Source organism: Danio rerio, chromosome 17, assembly GCF_052040795.2.
Source record: "Danio rerio strain M-AB ecotype USA chromosome 17, GRCz13ab, whole genome shotgun sequence".
In the NCBI taxonomy this organism is placed as follows: domain Eukaryota; kingdom Metazoa; phylum Chordata; class Actinopteri; order Cypriniformes; family Danionidae; genus Danio; species Danio rerio.
The window spans coordinates 5,435,516-5,453,089 of record NC_141037.1 but is presented as its reverse complement, the minus strand read 5'-3'; the positions used below and the strand labels follow the sequence as shown (position 1 = coordinate 5,453,089).

The window sequence follows — 17,574 nt, the reverse complement described above, 5'->3', positions numbered from 1 at the left end:
AGTCCTTTTATTAATCAGGGGTCACCACAGCGGAATGAACCGCCAAATAAAATCACTTTTATAGTCACATAATAAAAGTGATTTGATTTGGCAGTCCATTTCTCCACAGCGGAATGAACCGCCAAATCTAATCACTTTTATTATGTGACTATAAAAGTGATTTTATTTGGCGGTTCATTCCGCTGTGGCGACCCCTGATTAATTAAGGGACTGAGCCAAAAAGAAAATGAATGAATGAAAATCAATCTTACGAGTCCATTGAACTTTAAACTGACTTAAAACAGCGTGCATACAGTATAAGCTGTCATGACGAACTGATCATATCATTTTTTTACAGTGTAGATCTTCCTCCAGGTGGGGCTCAGAGACTCAGAAAACTCCTGTAGATTCAAATAAAAACACATTAGGAGTCTGTGATGCATTTCATTTAGACTGAGAGCCTGATTGAAAGCGAGATGCTATGTGAGTCAGTTGCTTCTCAATACAAACTGTTTGACTGTAAATGCTGGATAAAGAGGTTCAGTGAATGGGGTATTAAAGAGGACTTATTATGCAAAAATCACGTTTGTAAGGGGTTTAAACACACTGTTGTGTGGCAGCAGTGTGTGAACATAAACAGCCTCTAATGATCAAAATGTATTTTTTAATTTTTTTTTTGCTCCGGTTTCCCCCACAAGTCCAAACACAGGTGGATAGGGTAAGCTAAATTGTCCATAGTGTATGTGGCCCCGTTTACACTAATACAGTTTAGCTTTAAAACGGCGTTTTAGAACAAAAATGATCCACATCCACATTAGAGTTTCACCAATTGTTTCTGAAAAGATCTCCATCTACACTACACTGCTGAAAATTCACATCACATGACCACACACACACTCTGGCATGCGCAGCCTATGCGGAAGTCTGAGGCAGTCAGCGGGTGCTTTGAGCACAAAACCCCAGATGAGAGCAGCGCACGTTGGACATAATAAGTCCCCTTTACATGGGTGTAAGCATGTGAGTGTGCTTGATCCGGGTGATCAAGAAGAAAATCTGATTTCTGTTTTATGTTTTCTTTTTGTAAACATATTTCCTGTACTTTCTCTTTGTATCACAAAAAAAAAAAAAAAAAAATAACTAAAAAAAAAGAGAGAGACCAAAACATGGATGGTCGTTAAAGCTCTTCTAAAACCCCAGAGCTGGTGGACGCCGAAAACTGTTGCACTTTGTATAAACAACTACTTTATTATTCCAGAGCTTACAGGTAGGATTCTGAGTATACCATTAGACAGAAGTCAATAAGTATTTGTTTCTATACACACACTAATAAAGTGATTGTGTTTTTCATTCAGCAGAGGAGGGTAGATTTTCTAAAGTCTATACTCAAGTAAAAATACAAGTACTTGCAGAATTTTTTACTCAACTAAACGTAACAATCTTAACAGTTACTCGTGTAAGAGTAAAAAATCTGATGAAAAAAAATACTTAAGTAAATAATTACTAGTCACTTTTCATTATATATACAATACATACAGCTGAGGTCAAAATTATTCGCCATCCTGTGATTTTCTTTTTAAAATATTTCATAAATGAAAAGGAATTCTTCACAGTATTTTTTTTCTGGTGAAATTCTTGTTTTATATCAGTTAAAATAAAAGCAATGTTTAATATTAAAAACTTAATCAGTATTGTTAATTAATGTTATTAGCCCCTTTAAGCAATATTTATTTAATTGTCTACCGAATAATAATTTGCCTAATTACCCTAACTTGCCTAATTTACTTAGTTAAGCCTTTAAATGTCACTCTGAGCTGAATACTAGTATCCTGAAAAATATCTAGTAAAATATTCTGTGCTGTCATCATGGACATGTGTCAGGGTTCTGCCACTCTGGTCATGTAAATTTTTGTTTTGTTGGCAGAATCCGGACACTAATCATGTCTAATCCTGTCCTGTTGTGCTCGGCTCCAGTTTTCTTGGGTCGAGCACTTGTTTCTGTCATTATGGGCTCTATTTTGACGGTCCATGCTCAGAGCGCAAAACACAGGGAGCGAACGCTTTCAGGGCGTGTCAGGACGCGTTTTTGCTAATTTAAGGACGGGAAAACCTGCTTTGCGCCATGGCGCATGGTCTAAAAGGGTTGAGTTTATTTTCTTAATGAGTTATAGGTGTGTTTTGAGAACAAACCAATCAGAGTCTCATCTTCCATTCCCTTTAAGAGCCAGCTGTGTCACGCCAAGAGCGCATTCGCTATTTACAGGACGCAAAGTAAGTCTAAGTGGAAAATCTGAGCATTTCACAAGCAAACAGTTAACAGTTTTTTAACAGAAAACTGTTAAACAGAGCATCTACTGCGTGAGAATGAGAGATAATGGAACTACTTTCACTTTCGCTCTTGAATAGGGAAACCTTTACGCACAGACATCAATTAGCCTATAAATAATTAATTTTGTTTGTTAAGCGCAAATATTCGTTTCAAAACTATTTCTAAATTCAGTTCTAATTTCCAGCAAACGAATAAATGAACAATAATAACAAAATGTGCTCAAAAACCTGAGTTTTATCCTAAAACACATGCTGTGCCCCATATGGTCTAAAACCTGACAGGTGGGCAAATCTAAGCTTGTTTTTAATAAAACAAATATAAATATGGATATAATAAATAATACTGCTAATAATAATAACATTATACAAAAGCAAATTGTTATGAATGAACTGAAAAAGCCTCCCGAGATGAAGAAGGCATAAAAGCAGTGTTTTTCATATTTATGTAGGCTAGAAAATAATATGTTTTGTAATATTTTAATCCTTTATATTTATATCCTGTATCTATTCCTATTATATCCTATATATATTCTTAATATTTCATTTTTTTCATGTAAAAATATTTGCCTATTGCTCTCTTATGCGTATTAAGCAGTGTGTAAGCGAGGCGCAACTCTGCGCCGGAGTTTAGACCGGGTTTGTTTTGGTCTAATGAAAAATCTATTATAGATTCTCAAAATAGCAACGCGCCAGCGGTCCGCCTCAGAACACCTTCCTTTTTACACCAGAACGCCTATGGGCGCACAAATGAGCGCTAATGCATTTGCTATTTAAACAGCGTAGCGCAACGCCTCAAAACGACTCTTGCGCCAAGCTGAAACTAGCAAAAGACTACTGCGCCGCGCCGCGCCTTGCGCCACACTGCGCCGGGTGTATGATAGGGCCCTGTGTGTCTCCGTGTGTGCACGCGCCTTTGTGGGTGTGTGCAGAGTGTGCATGCTCCTGCTTGATGCGGCCGCACGGGCTCTGCGTGCCTCCGACGCGCGCGCTCTTGTACTCGTGTTTGTGTTCGTCTGTCTGCAGCGTGGTGTTTCATTCCCAGCGTCTCAGTCTTGGTTTCGGTTTTGGTCGGTGCTGGGATGAAACATGCACGCTGCCTGTGTGAGTGCACACGGTGAGTGCTTTCATTCATCGTGTACTCGTGTCTTGCGTTCAGTCTTCTGTTGGTGTTGTGTCTAGAACGTGGTGTGTGTTTACATGCACCGCGTGCTTGTATTGTCATGAACACGCGGTTAATGAATTCTCTCATTGGCTGCGTGTTGTAGTCTTGTTTTATATGAGCGCATGGCTTGTGTTGTCTCTCTGTAGCTATGCTTCCATCCAAAACTGCGAATAAACTTTATGCGAAACACTGGATTATCGCATAAAAGTTGTGCGAATGAAGCATCGTTTCCATCCAACGAGTCAAAGTTAACAAAATCGTCACTTCCTGATTAACTGGCGCCAAATATCAACAGTAAAAACTGCATTTGCTACAGTAGGAGAAGCTGCATCAATCTTTTATAAATTAATGCGCCTCAGAAGACAATCCTGACATGCAGTGAGCGCACGGTGGCATTTGAAGATGTCAGACGCGGAGCACAGGCGCGTCTGTGTTAATCATGTTATGTCTGACTGGTCTGTTTTAATTATAGGGGTACCTCAAGATGTGTATTATCACCTATTTCAGTGGTTCTCAAACTTTTTTCATCAAGTACCACCTCAGAAAAAAAATAGTCTCTCCAAGTACCACCAAAATGAGCAGTATTGAAATACAGTAGCGTAGTAGGCACAGTAAAGCAGCTACAACTCTTCACAGTTAAAAAAAAACGTGGCAGATTACCTCAGAAATATAGGCTATATGTCATATGTGGCATATTATATCCATCATTTTTGATACATTTTTAAATGTGTGTAGCATGTACATGACATTTCATTCCTCCGCGTACCACTAAAGGAAGCCTGCACGTACCACAGTTTGAGAACCACAGACTAGAGATCTGCGTGGGACTAAATTTTGAATCCCGTTCCCGCCCGCACCCACCAGCAGGCACGTGCACACATAGGGCTCAACCTGTGCAGTGCACATGCCCTTTTTAGTCTTGGATAGAAAGTGCCCTTCCAAAATGATCAAAAGTGCCCCCGCGACGCGGCACACCTTCGGTCCCGCCCTTCAGTAGGCACGCGACAACACCGCTCTTGAGTACGCGCGCGACAACACAGCTGATCAGTAGATCACTCTGCAGATCTGTCCCCCCACCCGCTCTTCCAAAAATTTATCCTGCACATGCCCTTTTGACGGTCTCTGCACGGGCCTGCCCACCAGGTTTTAGCCCGAACCCGACCGCTCCCGCTTATATTAAGAATTTGTTGCCCCGCTGCCCGATCCGCCCCGTTTTCTGCCTGCCGGGCCCGATCCCGCTATAGAGCGAGGGAGAACAAAACCGAAAATCACCCAGCTATACAGTCCAGACAGCCAAGCTGTATAAACACACACACACAGCACCAAGCACACACACAGACAAAGCTCTTTCTCTCATACGCGCGCGCACTAACACACACACACACACACACACACACACACACACACACACACACACACACACACACACACACACACACACACACACACACACACACACACACACAGGTGTTTGCTGTTATATCAACTCAAAGGCTTGTAATACCATGTATCAAGTACCAATGTAATACCAAAAGGTTTTATATAAAGGTATATAAATACTGAGTCGCGCCAGTTCCGGGCCGCAGAGCACATTACTCTCGGGCCGATTCCAGCGCGGATGCGGCAGCGTCGGCTCGCTTATGGCCGCCGCATCTGGCCCGATTGGAAGCCGGAGCCGGGCCGAGTGGTAAGTCTCCGGCAGGCGAGAATCTAGCTGGAACTGGCCCGAGTGTATTTTTCTCTCTCTCTCTCTCTCTCTCACACACACATTCACATTTAGGTGCTTTATTGGCATGACAAATAACTGTACATTCGTATTGCCAAAGCAGTGTACAGACAAGACAGTGCAAAAAGGGCAGTAGTGCAAACAAATATGAACATAAAATATAATATAGAAATAAAGAAAAGAAATGTAAAAAATAAAAATAGATTAATAAAAATAACTATCTGCGCGCGCATCAACTTACACACATACAAGCACCAAGCACACACACAGGCAAAGCTCTCTCTCTCTCTCTCTCTCTCTCTCTCTCTCTCTCATTCGCACAGCAATATCCCCGATAGTGCTAGACAGCCCGCTCCCCTCCCAAATTAAACCAGTTACCGACCGCTCCCGCGATTTATTTGGAAATTTATTTATTTATTATTTCGGAAATGCAGACCTCTACCACAGACATATTTTATTTTCTATTTATATTAATGAACTGCAGTGCAATATTGATGACAATCTCACACTCATAAAATATGCTGATGATCTGGCATTGGTTTGCTTTCAGGAAGAAATGAAGAGCTCCTTATATTTTAAATATATGAATAGTATTACAGATTGGTTTGGCAAAAGTTCATTACACCTGAATATTGGGAAAACAAAAGAGGTATGTCTGGGGAGTCAAACAAGAGCGGTAGATACCAGTCTTTTTAAACCAGTCACCAGTCATAAACGGACAAATAGTAGAGCAGGTCTCAAATTTTAAGTATTTAGGCACAATTATTGATAATAAACTGAATTTTAATTGTAATGTAGAGGCGGTTTATAAGAAAGCAAGTCAGCGCCTCTATCTCCTCCGCAAGTTGAGAGGTTTTCATGTTAGTACACAGACTTATAGATCATTGATAGAGAGTGTTCTCACATATAATATTGTTTCATGGTTTGGTAACACAACACTTAAACAAAAGAAGAAATTATTGCAAATTATCAATCAGGCAAATAAGATAACTGGTCACAAACAACATTCATTGCAGATTTTATTTGACTCCTTTATGGAAAAAACTGCCGTTGTGATTTTTAAAGATAATACACATCCCCTTCACTCAGCATTTGAATTGTTACCATCAGGACGCAGGTTAAGAATTCCTAAAGCACGAAGAAATGCTTATAAAAAGTCATTTATCTCAATAGCAGTTGTTTTTAATCGGATCATAGCTGTTTGGAGTGAATGAGGTGGTTGCCAAGAATGATCTGCAGTATTTTGTATGGGGCTAATTTGGTTTTTAAACTTTTAACTTATGTTGTTGTGTTGATGAGTGTTGTTATTGTGTGATTGTTGTATGTTTGTAATTGTTGTCTTAAATCCAGTGTTGAAGACAAATTTCCTTTCTGTGTCACAAAGAACGGACAATAAAATTTAAACTAAACTAAACTATATATATATATATATATATATATATATATATATATATATATATATATATATATATATATATATGGTTTAAAGGTGAACAGTATGAATGACCTAAATGTGCAGGGCTAATCAGTTATAGTTTGTTTAGTCATCCATTAATTTAGTTACCATTATTAAGGTTCAACGACACAACCTCTCCAATGCGGCGCTTCTCGATATTTGCAAACAAGTCATATGAATTATATTTATTATCATTTGACGGTAATGGAGGAACGCTGCCAAATGTAGCAAAGAGTAATGATTTTTCTCTAATAATTTACTGGTCACACTTTACAATAAGGTTCATTAGTTAATGTTAATTAATGCATTTATTAACATGAACAAACAATGAACAATACATTTACTACGGTATTTGTTCATGTTAGTTAACGTACAGCTGATCATTGTTAGTTCATGTTAACTCGCGGTGCATTAACTAATGTAAAAAAGCAAGGACTTGAGTGTTAATAATGCATTAGTAAATATTCAAATATGATTAATAAATGCTGTACATGTGTCGTTCATGATTAGTTCATGTTAGTGAATACAATAACTAATGAACCTTATTGTAAAGTGTTACCAATTCACTTGAGTAAGAGTAAAAGTACACATTTTTAAATGTATTTAAAAAGTACACGTCACAATTTTACTCAAGTAAATGTTCATTCATTTTCTTGTCGGCTTAGTCCCTTTATTATTCTGGGGTCGCCACAGCGGAATGAACTGCCAACTTATCCAGCAAGTTTTTATGCAGTGGATGCCCTTCCAGCCGCAACCCATTTCTGGGAAACATCCACACACATTCACACACACACTTATACACTATGGACAATTTAGCCTACCCAATTCACCTGTGCCGCATGTCTTTGGACTGTGTGGAAAACCGGCTCCGGAAACCCACGCAAATGCAGGGAGAACATGCAAACTCCACACAGAAATGCCAACTGAGCCGGAGGCTCGAATCAGCGACCCAGCGACTTTCTTGCTGTGCGGCGACAGCACTATTTACTGCGCCACTGCTCGCCTCAAGTAAATGTAACGAAGTAAATGTAATTTAATACTACCCACCTCTGTCATTCAGCATCATATCTCTTATTGAAGGCTATAATCTGATGCAGAGACACTGAACTACCACTATAAACTGAAAATCCAGCGTAGAGGGGTTCAGTGAATGTGACGTTAAATGTGTATAAATGTGTGAGTGTGTGTGTGTCAGAGACACCGTAGAAGGAAAGAGTGCCGGCAGAACAGTTCAGATACACTCCAACTCTTCTAGAGGGACATAAAGAGATCTCTGTCCTTGTATGCCCATTGTAGACAGATAATTTGTCATTTAAACAGATCAGACACCAGGATCTTTCTCGAAATTCAAACGAAAACTTCCAATCATCGATGCTCATTTCTTTGTATGTCACTGATATATCAGCTCTTCCGCTCCATTCAACCTCCCAGTAACAGCGTTCAGCCAGTCTCTCTCTACATAAAACCTGAGGCCACATGTAAAACCTCTCTGGATGATCAGGATACGGCTGCCTCTCTTTCACATGTCTGGCCTTTCGGTTCCTTTGAGACAGAGCGAGATGAATGTTTGCCGTGTTTACATCCAGTGTGAGATCACATGCATCTGTACATTAAAAAAACACATAATAACATTACTGTCATCCCCAGTGGCATCAGTAAATCAACTTTTTAGATTAGTATGACAAATTTATTTATTTATTATTATTAGCCTATTATTAAAATCTGCTCATTAACTTTTTATTCTGTAAAGTGCGTGTAACCCCGCCAGCGACCTTCCGCATGTGAGTCGGTTGCTCTTCCAAGGAGGCTAAAGAGCATGGCCTGTAGCGTCTGTCGCTAGAGTACCTTTAGACGTAAGAGGAGTGAGGTTTACCTGCACAGCACTTACTAGCTGGCCTCCTTTACACTCAACCCTCTAAACCTCACTCCCATCCGGGTCACGGCACCAATACAACCCCGCCAGTCCCACACCACCCAACCTGCTTCAAGCTGGTAACGAACCGGCAACCTTCCGCATGGGAGTCGGTTGCTCTAATAAGGAGGCTAAAGACCATGGCCTCTAGCGTCTGTCGCTAGAGCACCTTTAGAGGTCAGAGGAGTGAGGTTTACCTGCACTGCGCTTACTAGCTGGCCTCCAATACACCCACCCCTCTAAACCTCACTCCTATCCGGGTCACGGCACCAATGTAACCCCGCCGGTCCCACGCCACCCAACCCGTTCCGAACTGGTATCGAACCAGCGACCTTCCGCATGGGAGTGGGTTGCTCTACCAAGGAGGCTAAAGTCCATGGCCTCTACCGTCTGTCGCTATAGCACCTTTAGAGGTCAGAAGAGTGAAGTTTACCTGCCTAGCACTTACTAGCTGGCCTCCATTACATACGCATTTTGTAAAAACTCATTGGCTGGTGATTTGTAACATACAGTACTGTACATGGCTAAGAACCTAATTTGGACAGCTTTAAATGTTATTCTCTCAGCATTTTTATTAGTTTTAAAGCAAATACAGATTTCACATTGTTGTATCTCTGCAAAGTTTTGTCTTGTTATAACAAACAATACAACAATGGAAAGCCTACACTGAACTTAAACTCTGAAAACTGGACTGACGCAGATTCAATTTACTATAATCTTCTATGTGAAGCTGCTTTAACACAATCTTCATTGTAAAAGCGCTATACAAATAAAGATGAATTAAACATTTATTTAGCATATTTATTCGTGAATTATGGTCATATACTTTGCCAATGAATATACCACTGTGGGATTTTAAAAAGTGTATTGAACATTTGAATCATACCATTGGACTGCTTGTTATCATTCATTCATTCATTTTCTTGTCGGCTTAGTCCCTTTATTAATGTGGGGACGCCACAGCGGATTGAACCGCCAACTTTTCCAGCAAGTTTTTTATGCAGCAGATGCCCTTCCAGCCGCAACCCATCTCTGGGAATCATCCACTCACATACAACGGACAATTTAGCCTACCCAATTCACCTGTACCGCATGTCTTTGGACTGTGGGGGAAACCGGAGCACCTGGAGAAAACCTGAGCGAATGCAGGGAGAACATGCAAACTCCACACAGAAATGCCAACTGAGCCGAGGCAAAACCAAATGTCTTCACACCGCAGATTTGAAAGACGCCTGCACTTCGTACAGTTGCCTGTTGCCTCACTTCGCCGGCGCTTCCTTGTACTGTTGCCATAGCCTCACTTAACCGCCGCTCGCAATGTTAAAGTGTGGATATATATACTGTATATATATCATAGCTCATCACATGATCATACGGTTTGTTCCAAAAGAGGACTCATGAGGTTTTTGAAAGGAACAGTGAGCACATTACTGAACTTTGTCACCAATACGTCCAGGTAAAGTTATGCAATACAGTGATTACTTTACTATGCACAGTGTGTTTTGCAGTAAACTACTTTATAAACCTGGTGTTCATTAGTACATACATTAGTTATACAGTACAGTAAAGCATTTACACTGTGTCTAATTACTTTTAGAGAGTCATGGAGTTGGAGGTCAATCAAGTCCCACATGAAATTATCTATGTTGAAAGGCTGGCTTCAACTTGGCGAAAAGGCGTCGCCGTAACATAATAGGCAAAAAGGCCATTGTTACCATGCCGGGCCAGAGAAGAAGTCAGGCAAATGCAGAAGACCAGGCAGAATAGAAGGTTACTTTGTTGTTGTTTTTTTTTTTTGTTAGTATATCTTGCAGTTATGTCCTTTTGCATATAAAGTCTGTACTGCAGCAATTCTGTTTGTATTTATTTTTTTTTTACATTTTTAAAGCTATTCTGAGATGGTCGTTAATTTTTTGTAATAATTTCTGCAGCATAAGAAACAAAATGCAAGCATTTACTGTACTAAACCCAACAAAACAAAAATGTAGAGAGTGTTAAAATATAAGGGCAAAGCTGACACATAAACTAATGCAGTTTCTGTAATGTCAGCTGATGATGTGTTTTTATTGTCATTGTGTTCTGATTGACTAAATGTTTCTGTTGGAAGAGAACATGTGTTTGTGTTTTGAACAATAATTTCATTTTGAAACATGTTTGTAGTGTTGTGTTAGACATGGTGTAGTGTGTTCGTTTATTATTGTATTTTGAACATTAGTTTAGAGGTTTAGTTTACAATGTGTGATTTTGAGCATGAAATTAACTGTTTTGCCAATTGTGTGTTTTAGGTGTGTTGCTGTGTTAAGAGTTTAGCAAACTTGTTAAATGTATTGAAAAAAACTGTCATAGCCATTGTAAAAAAAAAATACAAACTTGATGATTTAATTTTTTTTTTTTTTTTGTATTTGATTAATCCACAATTTAAACTTTATGGAGGCCAGAAGGGTGTTTCTTACATTTCTGTGGTCCTGCTGTAATCCTGTGCTCCCCTCCTTGATCCAAACTATACAAAACAAAAGATGACATTCACTTTAGATCCTGATGACTTTACAAATTAATGTTACAGTAAAAACAATGATGTTGAACTAAAAATAAAAATGACACATAAAATATTAAATTAAAACTGTAAAAAGTCAGAATTATTTAAGATTTCAAAACATCCCAACATGAGCATCCAAAATTTCAAAGAAATTAATTCAAAATAAATATGAAGCTTTAATTGTTTACCACAGATTCATCTTGAAATTCACTGATCCTTTGTGGCTATACAATTAATAATTACGATAATAATAATAATAATATTAATAATAATAATGATAATAAATAATTTCATTTCATTAAGCACTTAAAGAAGCTTCTGCAAGTGCTAAATACTATGCAGAAAATACAATATAATTTAAACAATATAATATACAAAATTATAAAACATATATAATAAAAGGCAAGGCAGTGGCGCAAAAGGTAGTGCTGTCGCCTCACAGCAAGAAGGTCGCTGGTTCGAGCCACGGCTCAGTTGGCGTTTCTGTGTGGAGTTTGCATGTTCTCCCTGCGTTCGCGTGGGTTTCCTTCGGGTGCTCCGGTTTCCCCCACAGTCCAAAGACATGCAGTACAGGTGAATTGGGTAGGCTAAATTGTCTGTAGTATATGAGTGTGTGTGTGGATGTTTCCCAGAGATGGGTTGCGGCTGGAAGGGCATCCGCTGCGTAAAAACTTGCTGGATAAGTTGGCGGTTCATTCCGCTGTGGCGACCCCGGATTAATAAAGGGACTAAGCCGACAAGAAAATGAATGAATGAATGATATATAACAAAAACAAAAGAGAACACTATAATATTAATACTGAGTAAAAACAACTTAATTTCGTTAAGGGATCTAAGTGCAGTTTAATAACAGTTTATTAAAGAAAATGTTCGTGCAGGTAATCGTGGACAAAAATAGGCAGAATCAAGAATCAAACAGGGCAATCCAAAATCATAGTCAAAACAGTCATAAAGATGTCAGCACAATAGCCGCTGTTTAAAACTTTTGCTTACAGTTATTTTTGTTAATATGTTTTAATTATCATTTTTTTAAATAACATTGCTTAAATGGAAGATCAACTCCCCATTTATGTGTAGTGAACTGGTGATCTGTCAATCCAGGACAGATTACTGTGCATAGTTTTAGATACTGTACATGACAATATTAATTTTTTTAATGTCAATTGTTTATTTTTTATTTATTTTTCAAAGAAATGTTTTGTTAAATAAAAAGTATACAACTATATTTTGCTTGCTTTGACACATTTAACATTTGTGGATAAGAAATAATTATTTATTTTTGGTGTGGTCAGAGATACATTTGGTAAATCCTTAATTTAGAGCCCTGAAAAGTCATGTGAAATAAAAACTAACTGTAATACGACACTATGAAACCATGACCCCTTGCTCATGCACATTGAGTAAGCTCATACATGGCACACAAAAAGTGAAACGAATAAGGAGCCATGTGGACATAAGACAAAATCTAAATCAAGTAGCTTTAGCATGTCAACGTCAAATTTATGCATTTAAAATATATTTTCCCAACAACAAAATTGTGGCTAGTGAAAATACTGAGTGGCTAGTAATGTTGGAAAACTACTAGCCACAGGTCAAGCCCTGTATATATATATTTATACAACAATTCTGTCTGGTTCTCGAATCTGATTGGCTGATAGCCGTGATATATTCAGTACCCGTACAGCCTCTTTACCCTTTGTGTATTACTCCGCCCACATACAGCCATAGATGTATACATTGGATGTCGCCTACCCTGTTGTTGTCTATTGGAAGGAATGCGTCAATAGAGCTGCCATGTTGGAACAGGGTAGCGCTCCTTTAAAATGAATGCGGGACCAAGGTACAGTGGAGGACTGTGGCCATCCAAAGCCAGAGATATACACATATACACATATTTCTATGATCGGGAGTTTTCCTGGATGTTAGTATGTAATTTTTTTTCTAATTACGAAAATTATAATTTTACATCACTTTTCTACATTGATGGATCAGAGACCGCACGGCCATTCCTGACAAAAAGCTTGTGTTTGTGTGTACAGAAATGTACTATTCACCCTCCCTGTTAAATTTGATCTAATCCATGTCCTGAAACACAGCTCCTCTCCTGCTTTCACTTCTCATACTGACGGAGGGAGCGATTCCTTTGTGAATGAATCTCTATTATGAACGACTCCTTCTAGCCGACAATAATACAAGTTTCTGGCAGCGCAGCATCTCGTTGTCACATATTTTTTGCATTGTTTGCTGATTTTATTCAACAAAACTAGCATAAGCCGAGTGTTTAATGCAACTTGGAGTTGCTTTGCCGTATGGTGAATGCAGTAAGTGACTGTTATCATCAATAGCGTTACCTGATTAGCACAAAAGTTCAAAACATACAAAAACGCAAAAAAACTAAACCTTACCTATGAAATGTTCTGCCTTCGTGCTTTGTTTTCTTTGTTTCCTCGTTACTACACCCGTAGACAGCGCTAAAGTCCCGCATCTTCACTTAATAACACTGTCTTGACTAGTGCGGTTGAATGACATTTGTCCTGGGAGCACTGTACCAATGTGGCGGCGCTATTGACGCATGCTCAGGGTCACTATGCGATATCTAGTGTATATATCTATGACATACAGCCAGCAAAAAGCAGACACTATAGATGTAAAGTTTAAAAGATGCTTGCTCAGCTGTTTAACTGTCAGCTTATGATTTGAATCCAACGCGGAAGAAAGTAGTTCCTCATACAAAAGGGTTTTTGAGACTCTCCATGTTTGACTTTGTTTTTATATACACAATTATGCAATCAAACTGATGTATAAACGCAATACCACACTCGTAGCAGTGCGATATGGCTGTATAACGGCATTGGTGGGGGCACTAAGGCACTCGGCCTGTGGCACAACGCACACCTCCCACCAGTGCCGATATACAGCTATATCGCACTGCTACTCGTGTGATATTGCTAAAAAAAAAGAAATAAATAAATGAAAAAATAATATATATATATATATATATATATATATATATATATATATATATATATATATATATATATATATATATATATATATATATATTTATTTATTTTTATTTTATTTTTTATTTATTTTTTTTTCTTCCGGAGATGGGTTGCTGCGGCTGGAAGGGCATCCGCTGCGTAAAAACTTGCTGGATAAGTTGGCGGATCATTCTGCTGTAGCGACCCTGGATTGATGGGGGGACTGAGCCGACAAAAAAATGAATGAATGAATGAATGAATGAATGAATGAATGAATGAATGAATATATATATACATATTTCTTTATAATTCTGAGCTTTCCATAGTTCAATGTAAAGAAAATTCCAGAGTACATGAGTATAGAAATCCCTATCAACCATAGATCTGAAACATTTCTGAGCTAAATTCATTTCATTTGTGATCAGTAACTTGGTGTTACGTTAACCAGCGATCGTTCTCCGGAGATCGCTGGTTTCCACTATACTTGAACTTCACTTCCGCATTTCCCAAGACTACATATTCATACATGCACCTCTTCCAAACACACACGCCTGGTCATTCATCTATCCTGATTGCAATCCCCAGCTGAACCTTGTCACTGACTGATATCACGCCATTCATAAGCCACTCTTTCACCCTTCCAGTTTGACGAGTCTTGTTCACTGTAAAGTAGCATTACAACGCGTTTTCCTTGTCTTGTTTCTCCGTGTCTGAACCCAGCTTTGTATCCTAGTTATCCTGTCTAGCCGCCAGCCTTTCGACCTTTTGCCTGTTCCTCGATTACGACTCTGGATTTGCCCGCATATACCTGTTCATATCTGCTTTGACCATTGCTTGCCTGACAAAGAATAAACCTGCATTTAGATCCTACCTTCTGTTGTGAGTGTCACTCCCCCCAGTCGTTACACTTGGTATATTCATCTGCAAGCTGCAAAACCCTTTTTCCGTCTTCTGTTTTTCTGCACTGAGCTGATCTGCTTTCTTTAGTATCATCATTGGCCTGTTCTCCCTCATATAGAGTTATAGATTTCATATGCATATTTCAATGAAATTACAGCACACGTGACAGAAAGAGTTTTAGTATTGAACATACTTGAGTTTCTCCAGTCTGTAGTTTGGATCAGAGAGCAGCTTGACTAATGATGGTCCTGGGTGATTGTAGCTCAGATCCAGCTCTCTCAGGTGGGAGGGGTTTAATCTCAGAGCTGAAGCCAGAAAACTACAGCCTTCCTCTGTCACCATACAGCCAGATAATCTATTAATAAACACACCCACACTCAATATCATATCATCTAAGACTGGACATTATATTAAACTGATGTACATACAAGAGCATTTCAATCATTGTAACTCTGATTTAAATCTATTGAATCCTTGGTTCAATGTTGCACATATAATTCACTGATCACTGATTAGACTGCAGGGGTGGCCAACCCTGTTCCTGGAGAGCCACCTTCCCGCAGATTTCAGTTGCAACCCATATCAAACACACTTGCCTGTAGTTATCATGTGGTGTTCAGGTCCTAATTAATTGGTTCAGGTGTGTTTGATATGGGTTGCAACTGAAATCTGCAGGAAGGTGGCTCTCCAGGAACAGGGTTGGCCACCCCTGGATTAGCAGCTCTGGGTTTATTTTTTTTACTAAATGTTCCAGTGTCATGGTGTGACAGTTTCTGTTAATTTAAGCACCTCACAACGTTGATATTAATAAGTTAAGAAGTCATTATTACTATTCTACAAAGCCTAAGAGTTCAGACAAACACAGGTGATCAGGATCAAAGCAGAGGGCATCATTTATGTCACAAGAAAATGATTCTCCTACCTCAGTATTTTGAGTTGGCAGTGTGGACTCTTCAGTCCATCAGAGAGCAGCTTCACTCCTGAATCCTGCAGGTCATTGTTACTCAGGTCCAGCTCTCTCAGTGAGTTTGAGGATTGCATTAAACATTGATTTCTGGATCAATTGATCACATTGATTATTCTTCATGAGAAGATGAACACTGACTGGATATTAGACAACAATTAAACTTTTAAAAATCATATGTCACAAAAACTGCCTTCTTTCATTTGAGAAATATCACTAAATCACTAAAATCCATCTCAGATGCAGAAAAGCTAGTCCATGCTTTTATGACTTCGAGACTGGATTACTGTAATGCTCTATTTGCTGGCTGCCCAGCATCCTCTATTAACAAACTTCAATTAGTACAAAATGCAGCTGCCAGAGTTCTGACCAGGTCTAGAAAATATGATCAGATCACCCCAATTTTATCCTCCTTACACTGGCTGCTTGTTAAGTTTTGTATTGAATTTAAAATATTGCTTCTCACCTATAAAGCTCTAAATAATCTAGCTCCTGTTTATCTAACCAACCTTCTGTCTCGCTACAATCCAACCCGCTCTTTAAGATCTCAAAACTCAGGGCTTCTGGTAGTACCTAGAATAGCAAAGTCAAGTAAAGGAAGACGAGTCTTCTTGTTATGGCTACTAAACTCTGGAATAGCCTTCCTGATAATATCCGAGGCGCAGATGCACTCTCTCAGTTCAAACCTAGACAGAGCCGGCGCGTCCATAGAGGCGACCTAGGCGGCCGCCTAGGGCGGCAGTATAGAGAGGGCGGCGTCTGCTACACCTCACTTACCACCTGCGTCCTCAGTTATGTCCGCGACACTTCCCCCGCGTACTCAGATATATTCGCGCATAGACGATAGAATAGAGAGGGCGGCGTCAGCGTCACCTCCATCAGCACCCGCGTGACCTCAGTTATATCCACGCATAGGGCGGCAGAATTGAGGTCTGTGACACCCACGCGTCCTCAGTTATATCCGCGCATAGGGCGGCAGAATAAAGAGCGCAGTGTCCGCGACACCTCCCTCCCTCAGCACCCGCGCGTCCACAGTTATATCCGCGCATAGAGCGCCGGAAAAGAGGTCCACGACACCTCACTTCATTTTCATAACCGGTCACTTTCGTTTTCACATTGGGGTTGAGGGCGGCGTGATCGTCTTCTGCCTAGAGAGGCAGTTCAGCTTGCTCCGGCCCTGAACTTAGATTAAAGCCCTATCTGTTTAGTAAAGCATACACTCAATGCATTACTTGATCATTGCGTCCCGATCATATCCTCAGTTTGTTGTTTCACATCCGCCATTTTCAGCATGAGAGTCAAAGCGATGTCACTAAAGGAACACCCTTGCTTTATTTTTAGATGTAAGGCTCACTGGGCTCAACACAAAATCAACATTCACCACATGATCGCTGTAATCTGAATCTGTCTACCTTAAACTTCAGCTGTTTTTTTCTCATGCTCACAGAAGCTCCGTGTCATCTAAACTAGGTGCAGCTGGAAAGTGCAAGCTTTTTATAAGGGTACACACAACGGCGCTTCCAGTCGGCAGCTGTCTGCGGCGGCCAGCCACGATCCGGGACACTTCATATTTCTGCCGCACCACAGAGCACCATCTGAATACTTTCATTTTAAATAATATGTGAATGTG

General features: G+C 39.6%; 1 protein-coding gene across 1 annotated transcript; it reads right to left on the bottom strand.

The window, feature by feature from the left end:
- Positions 1-7,303: 7,303 nt before the first annotated feature.
- On the bottom strand, positions 7,304-16,135 carry LOC137487220 (stonustoxin subunit alpha-like). The gene is made up of 4 exons (XM_087290091.1): positions 15,903-16,135; positions 15,174-15,335; positions 11,014-11,060; positions 7,304-8,251 (listed from the first exon to the last, which is right to left on the bottom strand). The coding sequence occupies exons 1-4, from the start codon at positions 16,019-16,021 to the stop codon at positions 7,701-7,703; spliced, it is 879 nt and encodes a 292-aa protein (XP_087146217.1). The 5' UTR covers positions 16,022-16,135; the 3' UTR covers positions 7,304-7,700.
- Positions 16,136-17,574: the final 1,439 nt, after the last annotated feature.

Bases quoted from the DNA above. Each gene is read 5' to 3' on its own strand.
- LOC137487220 (XM_087290091.1), bottom strand. From the start codon at position 16,021: ATGCAATCCTCAAACTCACTGAGAGAGCTGGACCTGAGTAACAATGAC. The intron at 15,336-15,902 runs GTAGGAGAATCA...GTTTATTAATAG, and splicing joins TGCCAACTCAAAATACTGAG to ATTATCTGGCTGTATGGTGA. The intron at 8,252-11,013 runs GTAAGAAACACC...TTTAATGTACAG, and splicing joins TACAGCAGGACCACAGAAAT to ATGCATGTGATCTCACACTG.